This window comes from Xenopus tropicalis, chromosome 7 (assembly GCF_000004195.4).
Source record: "Xenopus tropicalis strain Nigerian chromosome 7, UCB_Xtro_10.0, whole genome shotgun sequence".
NCBI classification, from domain to species: Eukaryota; Metazoa; Chordata; class Amphibia; order Anura; family Pipidae; genus Xenopus; species Xenopus tropicalis.
The window spans coordinates 55,893,971-55,906,193 of record NC_030683.2 but is presented as its reverse complement, the minus strand read 5'-3'; the positions used below and the strand labels follow the sequence as shown (position 1 = coordinate 55,906,193).

At 40.1% G+C, this 12,223-nt stretch overlaps 1 protein-coding gene across 1 annotated transcript in view; it reads right to left on the bottom strand.

The window, feature by feature from the left end:
* clstn1 (calsyntenin 1) overlaps positions 1-11,933 on the bottom strand; it is a 144,586-nt gene extending 132,653 nt beyond the window's left edge. The window contains exons 1-2 of the mRNA XM_002940310.5: positions 11,375-11,933; positions 2,538-2,660 (exon numbers count right to left, since the gene is read on the bottom strand). Of these exons, the coding sequence (XP_002940356.2) occupies positions 2,538-2,660; positions 11,375-11,603 (352 nt within the window). The 5' untranslated portion in view covers positions 11,604-11,933. The remainder of the gene's footprint in view (positions 1-2,537; positions 2,661-11,374) is intronic.
* Positions 11,934-12,223: the final 290 nt, after the last annotated feature.

The following is a 12,223-nucleotide window of genomic DNA, read 5'->3' as shown; positions in this document are numbered from 1 at the left end:
TCTAACCACTGTCAAAACCGGTCACTTTTTCTTACACAGTATTGCCAAAATCCGTCCCTTTCTTTCTACTGTAACAGCTAAGCTGCTCATGCATGCTCTCATCCTGTCACGACTGGATTACTGCAACCTTCTATTAACCGGCCTCCCTAACTCCCATCTTTCCCCCCTACAGTCTATATTAAACACTGCTGCCAGAATTCTCCTCCTCTCATCCAGGAGAGTTCAGGCCCTTCCCCTGCTAAAGTCCTGATCGTGGCTTCCTATCAAACAAAGAATATCCTACAAACTTCTTCTCCTAACCTTTAAAGCCCTCCATTCCTCTGCCCCTCACTACATCTCTTCCCTTGTGTCTCCGTATGTTCCCGGCCGACTCCTTCGTTCCTCGCAGAGCAATCGTTTGGTTGCGCCCCCCACTACTACTGCGGTTTCCCGTCTTAAACCTTTCTGCCTGGCTGCCCCCTACATTTGGAATGCCCTCCCTGATTTCCTCAGGAGAGAATCCTCCCCCAGTCTTTTTAAAACTAAGGTTAAAGACTACCTTTTGGAGCACTCGCCCAGCACCTGATCTGGGAACAGGCACTTATATTGTAGTGTCACCCACTGTGTCCTACAGCACTTATATTTGCCTATTTGTGTCTGTTAGTTACCCTCCCATATAGATTGTAAGCTCTACGGGGCAGGGACCTCCTTCCTCTTGTGTCCTCGACCCTTAACTTATTGCTGCTGTATTTATCTGTATTTATTATTATACTTTGTATTTATCTATTATCTTAACACCCTGTTTGTATTAATGTTTTCTACTGTACAGCGCTGCGTACATAAGTAGCACTTTATAAATAAAGATATACATACATACATACAGTTGGAGCGACTTTTTTTCACATTGTATTTACATTGACTATCATGTGTAGACACAGGAATAAAACAATCTGTTTTTTTCTGATCTGACTTTACATTACAGCCTATGGAGATCGGATTTTATAGGATCTTAAAAATCTTGTGATGTTGCATGGAGGATCAGATCAAGGGCCTGCTGCATCCACATCCAGGAAATTAAGTGGGTTGCATAGTTTTAGGTCAACTGCAAACACTGATATGCTTACTTAGAAGTAGGATTGCAATCTGTCCAGTTTTACCTGGACAGCTCGAATTTTGCAAAGGTTGTGAGGGTCGAAGCTGCATGCTCGGTCTTCCAAATTAGGAAATGCGGACAGGACTTTCCTTGATTGATGCGGCAATCAGCCAATCACCACATCACAGTCTAGCAACAATGTCATCCACCTCCTGCCCAGAGTACGGCAAACTTAAAAGGTGGCAACTCTACTGAAAATGCCCTCCCATAAGTCACTGAAATTATTAAAAAAAATTTACCTCAAAATAAATTTAGCTATAGGTCATTTTGATGAAATTTTGCCTTAAAGTCTGCTTTTACTAGTAAGTGGTATCTGAACATCTATTTTGCAGCTACCCAGCTGGCACTTTTCAGACAGTTTTTTGTCTCGCTGACATCAGTTGAACAGGGGCAAATTAAATTTTACATTTTTTTTGCCTTAGTTCCAGGCATTCAGCCTCTGACTTGCGCACATCAGGAAGGTTTCACTGAGTGCTGTCAATCCATCTTGCTTCTGCTAGACTGATTGCTAAATCTTTCACCAGAACTGTGCTAACCTGTCGTCCAATTAATGAATTCTTTTTTGCTGCCTGCTCATGCTTGCTTCAGAGTGCTCCTCTCTTTTGCAAGACTGATACAGGCCCTGGATCTTTTGCGTTCAAGGGCTATCAGATCAGGGAATGTTTCATTCTTGCCCACCAATGCTAGTGGTGTAAGCTACTAAAGGGCTTAAAATCTCAATATCAAACTTCAAATTAAAATCTATTAATAATCTATCTATTGCTCTTACAAAAAAGATTTCAGTGGCTCTGTGAAGATCGGTGTTAATTGATGGTGTTTTGAAAAAATAAAATTACTATGACAGTAATATGCCATTTCCCCCTGCTAAATGCAGCACTAAGCACTCTGACCTTCTCCAAAAAAAAAATGCCTCCATAAATATTTCATGCTATTCTGCGACAAATTTTTTTTACCAGCAGCAATTTTCACCACAATGGCTGAAAGTTCAACCCCTCCAAATGATTTTGTGTTGGTAGGGTATGCAAATTAGTTTCTTATGCAGAGAAGAAACAGGTACACACCCAACAATGAACCACCTAAGTTAGCACCCTGTTACTTACAATCCCCCATCATAGATCAACTCCTCCATCATCTAGGTCATACAGGATGTAAATATGTCCAGCAACAGCTTGTTCTCACTTACTGTCACATGTGCTTATATGGCCAATCAGTATGTGTTTTTAAAAAATAAATTACAGTTTAACCCTAATTCCATATAGTTAACATCATAAGGGAAACCTGAAAACCAGACAAGTTTGAAGAAAGTGGAAAACATATTTAACAGAGCACATACCATATCCTAACAAAGAAACCTTAAAATAGCAACATTAATCACTGCTGCTGAAATTAATGACGCTTTTCATACCTGCATATTGGAGAGGCGAATCTTTATCCAATGCAATCAGTGGAGGGTCCAACAAAACAGCATTATCATTTTCTGTTACAATACCATGGTAAGCGGTTTCTATCCATGGTTTATGTTTATTTACTAAAAAGAAACAGAAGATAAACAGAGTTGTCAAAAGGTTTTTTTTAAACATAGCAAACCTTTAATGATATCATTTCACAAACAACAGATATTATAAGGCAATGATAATTGCAGTACTCATTAGGTTTTTTTTCCCCTACATTTTACTCCAATTTTCCTGGAATGAAGAGTGCCTTGTTAATGATGGCTTAGTTTTATGTAAGGTTTTAGCATACTCAAGAAGCATGAGATATGTAGATATGGCTAGTAGGAGCGGCTATGTGCTTCACTTACAAAAAATAGGGGTGAAAACAGTCAGGGTGATTTAGTCCACTTGATTTTTTTAAAAAAAAACCTGAGTCATGATGACTAAAAACACAGTCGCTAGCTAACCTCCATGTAAAATATACAAGTTGCAGCGACTATGTGGAAAAAGTCACCAGTACATTAGTCGCTGCAACTGGATTTTAAAAATTGCAGCGACTAATCTTCCCAACTGTCTTCACCCTCAGTTTTACATCACAGTGTTGCTAATCCAACAATATAGTAAATGACATTAGCGTTTTTGTATAAATATGACATAAAACGTGAACTGTTTTTCACTCAAATCCCAAAATTATATGAGAACCCAATTAAACAAATTAGTCTACAATAATATCCTGACATATATTGAGGAAAATCCAAAAGCTATTTGTGTGTGGCTAAAGTATAGAAAACTCTAGGATACTAATTGAAGAGGAAATTAAAGTCAGTCTTTTAAATAAATGTGATGATAATGTGATTGTGGGAAGCCCTGCAATACCTATAGAAAAGGACCTTCACTATCCAAGTCCTATCCAAAACACCGCAGGTTTGAGGAATTGTATCATTTTTCCTACAAAAAACTGAATGTAACTGCAAGAAATGAACAACACAATGTGTGAATCCTTTAGTACCGTAATTGTTGAAAAATCCAATTATGGCTTGAGTGTATGTGTTTTGATTCCCAGGAATTGAACACAGTTGTAATAAGAGAACATTAGCTTCCTGTATTGGAGGAAATCCCAAAAACTCCACAAAGTGAAATACTTTTCAGAGCTGGACTCAAGTTCCCAGTCTTTACAGTTGCCTAAGGCTGATGTCCGGTGTGGCGTATTCTCGGCAAGCCGAAAAACACTTGCCGAGAATACGCCCCACTACAGTAAATGCGTCCTACCTGTGCCTGCACCCGAATGAATGATACACGCTCGGGTGCAGGCACATGTAGCCGAAATCTGCATAAAATGCAAAGTCTCACGTTTTTATGTGTATTTCGGCTACATGTGCCTGCACCGGAGCGTATCTCATTAATTCCGGTGCAGGCACAGGTAGGAGGTGTAGGGCGTATTCTTGGCAAGCGTTTTTCGGCTTGCCGAGAATACGCCATGTCTAACATAAGCCTAAGATTGAAATCTGCTTTATAGGTTTTTCATTGTAAAGCAACTGTGGGTGATATGATGATATTGATCTAGGCAGAGACAAATGTACAACTCAAGAGACTAAGGGGATAATGTAATTAAAGGCACTAAGTTTGCCTGGGAGCAGTAACCCATAGAAACCAATCAGCAGGTAGAATTTACTGGTCACCTGTTTAAAAGTAAACATCTTATTGGTTGCTATGGGTTACTGCTCTTGGGCAAACTTAGTGCGTCTTATTACATATGGGGGTAAGACAAGTGTTGGGAAGCAAATGCAAAACTGGTCTAAAAATATAGAGAGGCTATAACAGTCCCAAACAAAGTTGAAGCTATAAGACAGATGCCTACTCCAGAATGTAAATTGGATGTAGAGAGATTAGAAAGTGATTTTCTTAGGCAAATTCATCCCATATCCTTCAGAAAACTTATTATAAATAATGCAATAACGACTTTTAATGAAGAACATTAGCAAGCATTCAACAACTTGAACCCATTGCTGACAGAATCTCCAGTCCTTAAATATTTTGTAAATTTACCAGTAACAATCTTTGTTGATGCTTCTTAAAGCACTGTTGGAGCTGTGCTTCTTCAAATAACAGGCAAGTGGCATATGCTTCAAAGGCCCTGATGATTTGAGTAGAAAAAGAGATGCTATCAATAGTCATCAGTTTGTGTATGGAAAATAAGTTACAGTTAATACAGATCATATACCACCAGAGGGTATTATGAAGAAACCACAGTGCTCCAGCTAGAATTTAGATATTGTTAAAGGGGAACTATCGTGAAAATGAAAGTGTGAATGGACAGATATGGTGAAAATAACATTCTCAAATTTATTTGTTTACCAAAAATGCTTATGTTTTTAAATAAAAGGAATAATATTACGGACTGATAAGAGCTCTTCCCCCAAATCATTGCTAAATGGGAGTGGCTTGCTGTCACAAAACCAGTAGCAAAGTCCTGCCTTCCCACTACTGAATTGCAATGCAGAATACCAGAGTACTTCTGAACTGTTTGATACCCAATGTGTATAGGATAACATGGAACATGAAAACCACAAATGTACACTATGCATTCATAGTTTATGGCATATATTTCTGCTGCTTTAAGAAACAACATGTTCTGCCAAATTCAAAATGCATAAAGATGTCTTTGTACCACAAAGTACCAAACGGCAATGCTACACTAAATTTTCTTAAACTTAACTTCTAAAAATTGTCTCAAAGCTTGCTTGTTACCCCAACACATCACCCACATTCCAGAATGAACCAACATAAACACCATAAATATGAAAGCTAGGGTTCTACTGAACAGTTTAACGTCCCACATGCATAAAATTACATCCAATAAATTTAGATTTAAAATCCAATAAAACCACTTAAATCAATGTATTTTTTCGTCTAGTCTAATTAGTGGTCAAAATTGCAGTTTTACAGGTGCAGACAAGTGAACATCTATACAGAAGTGAAAATTTAATAAAAATGGCTGATCAGACAACAAAACAGCTAAAAATGCAAAATAACCAAAAATGTTATATACTTACCAAAATAACATGCAAAAAGTATTTTGATTAGCAAATACACTGTTTGCACTGGCATTAAAACATTTGTCTCATACACAATACAACACTTCACAAACTGCTTATTGTGAGCAAGTGTGTGAGTGCTGTAAGTGTATCAAACCTGAACCTGTAAAAATGTGAGAGTATAAATTAAAGTATGTGTTAGTGTAAAAAGCGGGTCTGTGAGTGTGTATGTAAAACACGGCAGGCAAGGCAGGAGGGCTTCAACAGCAGATGGAAGTTGGCATTAATGGCATGTGGAGAAGGTTATGGCAAGAGCCACAACAAGTACAGTTTCCACATGTCTGCTGCTGCCTAGGGGCACCTGCATGGTTGGGCTTAAGGACCCACCCGATTATGCCCATTGCCTAGGGCAGTGATCCCCAACCAGTGGCTCGGGGGCAACATGTTGCTCCCCAACCCCTTGGATGTTGCTCTCAGTGCCCCCAAACCAGGGAGTTATTTTTGAATTCCTGACTTGGGGGCAAGTTTTGGTTGAATAAAAACAAGATTTCCTACCAAATAAAGCCCCTGTAAGCTGATAGGGTGCATAGAGGCCCCTAATAGCCAATCACAGCCCTTATTTGGCTCCTCCATGAACTTTTATGGTGCTTGTGTTGCTCCCCAAGTCTTTTTACATTTGACTGTGGCTCACCAGTAAGAAAGGTTGGGGATCCCTGGCCTAGGGGCTGGGGAACGAGAAGGAGTGGCTTTAAAAGCCCCCCTCCACTCAGAAGTGCTGCAGAATGCAGAACCTACAACGTGTGGCACAGAGAATTTGATCCACAGAAAGTAGATTATATGTTCTGCAGCACTTAAATGGTTAAAGAAAGGTAAACACTAAGTAAGCTTTATCAGAAAGGTAGCCACTTGATGACCAAATAGATAAGGTCATGCATCAGTGACCTGAGTGGCTTACCGAGTTGGTAGTCCCAGGCGATCATAGTTCATGGCGTCATTTGGGTCAAGGTCATAATATGCCTTTAGTGGATCTCCAGACAGAAATGGAGCTATTAGACCAGCCCATTTGTCTGGGGGTCACCCCTCTCGCTCGGCAGTCCTATCAAATTTGGTTAGGAAAGCTTTAGCATCATCAGTGGGGATCAACTTTTGATGTATTACCTCAGCCAATAACTTTGCTTGCTCTTTCAACACAAGTAGCTGAGCCTCTGTGGACTGCTGCTGCATTACTATACCCTGTTGAAGCTGAACTGCAGCCCTTGCCATTTGCTGCAACAGTTCCTCCATCTTAGAGAAAATAGGTTACTGTCTCTTTAAATGTCAGGCAGCAGCGGACGAAAAATAGCTTGTGGTCAGCAAACAAAAGTTGGTATAATTTGGTTGGTATAATTTAGCAACAAAAATGCCCCAAAACAATAAATTAGGCTTACTTTAGGCGACAATAAGACGGCAGCTCAAATCCATCAGTTTATTCACGGCTATATGCGTGCTGCGCGCATTAATTAGTGACTTTATGCATGGTGCGCGTGTTAAATCGTAGCTTTATGGGCGTGCGTTTTTGTGCACGCCACGTATCCTACACAGCCGGGACCATAGGCGGCCCAGTGGATGGCAGCCCAGCGGTTGGGGACCCCTGAACTGGGAGATGAGCTGAGAGACATTAGACCAAGAGCAGAAACAATAGGGCCACTTTACCGTATATGTAAATAGTGGCCTCTATTAGCAAGTTGGTGGGACACCTGGGTCTATAATATGTTTGCAGGTAGGTGTAAGATACCAGCGATACATTACTTTATAAGCTGCTTCCTTAACTCCTATACTAGGAGGAAGCTTTTATATGGAAGACCGAACTTTCTCCCATATTTCCAAGGTAAGAGGAGATCCAAGGCAGGGCTGTGGAGTCGGAGGCAATTTTGGGTACCTGGAGTCGGAGTCGGGAAAAAATGAACCGACTCCGATTCCTACTAAATTTAAATGGGAATAAAAAAAAAATAAAGCAAGTTTAAATGTCCCAATTCACAAACAGTCTTAATTACTTCTCTGCTATAAGAATAAAGCCCAATGCACGCAGTGCATAAACTAACACGTTGAGTGACCATGAAGCATGCTTTTCATTGACTGTATGCTTCACTAAATGGGACGTAACGCACAGTTAAGGTGCGGCAGCTCCACTGCGTTGTGTTCCTCAGTTACAGGGAACACAATGCCCACTGTGAACCTAGCCTAAAGGTCCCCATACACGGGCCGATAGTAGCTGCCAATATCGGTCCCTTGGACCGATACAGCAGCTAATCGGCCCGTGTATGGGCAGAACCGAGTGGCCTGGCCGACCGATATCTGGCCTGAAATTGACCAGATCTCAATCGGCCAGGTTAGAAAATCCAGTCGGATCGGGGAACGCATCGGCTCGTTGATGCGGTCCCCGAACCGACTGCCCCATGGCCGCAAATGTAATTCGATCGTTTGGCCCCAGGAACAAACGATCGGATTATTTTTTTATTTAGCTACTTGCTACCCGATATCGCCCACCCGTAGGTGGGGATATCGGGTGAAGATCTGCTCGCTTGGCGACATCGCCAAGCGAGCGGATCTTATAGTGTATGGGGACCTTAACTCTCATTGATAACTAATTAAGTAAAAAAAAATTGCAGGACTAGAAATACTTGTATACGTGAAGGGAATGTTAGCTTCAACTTTAAACATGACTATGGGATTCTAGGGAAATCATTAGGAGTAGGAGTATAGATAAAATTGTCTATCAGTTTATTATCAGTTCAGTTGTGTTTTAAGTGCCCCTTCCCCCCTGCCCCTTCCTGGATGTATAAAATACATTAGCATATTAAAAACAGAGGAGTCGGAGTCGGAAGTATCAGAAACTGAGAAGACGGAGTCAGAGAATTTATCTACCGACTCCACAGCCCTGATCCAAGGTCTATTTCCCCAACTTTCATATAGGAGTGTGAGGCCCCTGAGGCATTTATCAAATGAGAATAGATCACTGATGTGGTATTATTTGACTGAAAGGCATTACAACAGCAAAGTTTGTATGATAATGTAGCTTGGTGTGGGGACCAAGAGTTATAAAAATGTACATTTTGTCTGTATCAGAATATTTCAAATTAAGGATGGCATAAGATTCCTGTAATAAGGTTAAAGATTTCAGTGTGTGAGGAGTTAGTAATTCATGCAAATATAGACCTTGAGTCTACCACAAAGGCTTGATGGTTTAAACTGGATATAAAACTTGGATTTTTCTACTGATTTTCAAAGCTGTAAGAAGCTTTTAGTGGAGGGCCAATAATAGAAACCAGATTTGACCACTCCCTTTTTTTAAAACCACACACACTTCAATCCACACCCACGTTATCATGGTTATCATAACAGTGGTAGCACAGCAAAAACCAAAATGGTTGGTGCACACTGCAGGGATATCCCCCTTCATTCATTTGTGAAAGAAGTTTATTTTGTCATATTAAGACATACCCTAAAATCCATATGCCGCCTCCTCCTCCCCCGCAACAGTTGGTATTAAAATCAAATAACCTTTATTTGCACATCTAAAAAACACAGCTTGAGGTCTTACGCTTTTCGTGACAGCGCACTTCCTCAGAGACCTCTCTCCATTTCTTGCACATAGGAAATATATACCCATGATCCCGCCCATAAAAATTACCATATCCAATGGCTTCTGTTACAAACATATACATATTCCATGAACTACTTAGATGTGCCTATTAAGTAGTTAATTGTTCACAAAGTTAAAAAATTATTAGTGATGTCACAGGCAGTTCGTTCCTGCTCTACTTGCTCCTCTCTCAGTGACAGTATCCCTTTAAGTATGCCTTTCTATTTAAATCTTCCATAGCCTAAAATCCATATGCAAATATGGAATTTAGGTTGATGCATCCCCAGATAAAATGTCCCTATGCAGTACGAACTAAAGAGTAAAGTTTCAAGCTTTTTGTATTTTTATTTCAAAATATATATATAAGCCATGTCTGATCTATATCACTATATATAATTTTTTGCATTTTTTTTCAAATATTATATTGATTCCAGAGTATTAATACTTTTATATCACATATCTCTGCAACAAACTGCTGTTAAGGTGTCAACACAAGGGCAGATTTTAGCTGCCGATTCTAGCCCTTTAGACTAATTTGGCAGCTTATCTGCCCATGTATGGGGACCCTTGACAGGCCTCCCTGATTGATATCTGGCAAAAAAAAATTGACTAGGGATTGATCCGGCAGGCTTAATTTTCCCGTCAGATTGGGGAACACATCAGCTTATTGATGCAGCCCTTGGTCCAATGGCTGCTATGGCTGTTCAATCAATTGACCCCAGGGCCAAACCAAACCGATTTAGCCTAATATCGCCCACCCAAGTGGGCATATCGGGGAGAGATTCATTCATTTGGCAAATCCCTTACCAGAAGTGATATTGGTGCAAAGTTTATCTATTTATTTACAACCCTGAAATTGAGTTTAAAAAAATGGAAAATGAGGTTCAGTGTTGAAGTGAAAAGTTATGCACTTTGGTAGAAATAATATAAACACAAGCTATCTATGAAATGGTAGTGTGTTGTGGGTATCCTTAATTGAAAGAAAGATCTGGGGATTTTTGTAGATAACAAGTTGTGTAATTCCAGGCAGTCATTCAGTGGCTACCAATGCACATAAAGTACTGTCTTGCATAAAAAAGTGCATTAATAAAACAATCTTGCCTCTTTATAGGCCACTGGTAAGACCTCATCTTAAGTATGCAGTGCAGTTTTGGGCTCCAGTTCTTAAGAAGGATATTAATGAGCTAGAGAGGATGCAAGACATGTTGGTAACTGGTAAAACAACTGGTAAAAGGGATGGAAGATTTAAACTATAACGTTAGAATGTCACAGTTGGGTTGTTTTCTCTGGGAAAAAGGTATCTGCAAGGGGACATGATTACTCTGTACAAGTACATTAGAGGGGATTATTGACAGATAGGGAGTGTTATTTTTTTTCCCATAAAAATGATCAGTGCACCATTTTACTCAATAATTAATATCCTATAGGAATGAATAGAGAGTGGGTAAAATTTTCTGTTGCGAGCTCTAATTTCACACTTTAGACCAAAGCTCATGCATAGCCAGGCCAAAGCATGGTAGCCTAAGGGCAAGGGCACGTGCTGCGTATATCTGCTTCTCTCAGCTCTGTATATAATAATTATATGACCTCTATTTGCAAGATTAAGTCCTCTCATACCACTATACACAGGCAAGGAATGTTACATTTTGGGACTGCATAGCATACAAAGGGGCACTGCCAAAAGGATTGCTGCATGGGGATAGGGCAGCCTTGCAATGAATCTTGGTTCTGTGCTACATGTTTGGTACTTTCAATCGACAATTTTTAGGATACCCATGAACACAACTGTAAGTCTTTCATTCCAGATTAAAATATATAACACCCATGATCTGGGGACCATGATTTATTTTGTTCAGTTTTTACTTCATTCACCATTCTATATAATTAATGCTTTAAGGGTGAAACAACATCGTTACCCGAGCTTTTGTAAATACTGTGTAGTCAGCAATGACCCTGTTATTGTGGTACCCCAAGCATAATGTACAACATAGCATCAGAGCCAGGCCCATGGGACTCCAGTCAGACATTACACTATTGCGTTCCGTTACATCTATGAATTTATGGTTACAACAAAATATAAGTCATCAGAGCACGTAAAATAATCAGCCCCCGTCCTCTGCTCCGTAATCCAGTTTCAAATTAAAAACCTCACCTTGAACACCCCAAATACCGTGCACAAATCCGACAAGGAGTAAAAGGCAAGCCGGAGGATGCCACATTCCAGCCATCACCTCGTTACTCCCTCTGTATTGGCAGCGATTTACAAATTGTAATTTTGTTTCTAATTGTTTGCTTGTCCACGTCTTTGCTGGTCCACCTTGCTTCAAGCTCCCTCGGGAAACGATACCATGCCTGAATATTATACGATTAAAGCTCACCATATACACAGAACTGACAAAATAAAGATGGCGAACGTAGCTGTTGAAAAGTCTCAGCTTCTACCACCACTGCTACGGTGTCCATTTTAGGCCATCTGGCTGAAAATCTAAAGCGCGTCCTGCTTATTCCCCTAAAATCTCAGTATTGCTACGAAATCCTTATCGCACCTTCCACACTGCTGATAACACTTATACGTTCTCCTTTTACTTTGTGCTGACAGGTCCCACCTGCCCCATTCATCCTCCTCCTTGCGATGTATGTTATGTTATCTACTTTTTCCTGACAGGTCCTAGCTCATCCATTCATCCTCCTCTCTGTGATGTCAGCCTTTGTCCCACCTCAACGCCTCTATAGCCTCAGTCATGCTACATGTGATTTCAGCTAGTGAATCCCTCATTTCTGCTTTAAATACATTTTAACTAAATGTGTCTTGGCTGTAATACTACCTGCACTTAATATTATTCACACTCCTTTGCAATGCATTTAAAGCAATATATTTAATAAAGCAATACCTATATAAAAGGAATCAATAATACAGTGCTGTTAGCAAACCAAAGAGATCTTTTTGCTTTTAATCAGGATACTGTCATGTTTCGAAAAATGCCTCTTTGCTAGCAGCACT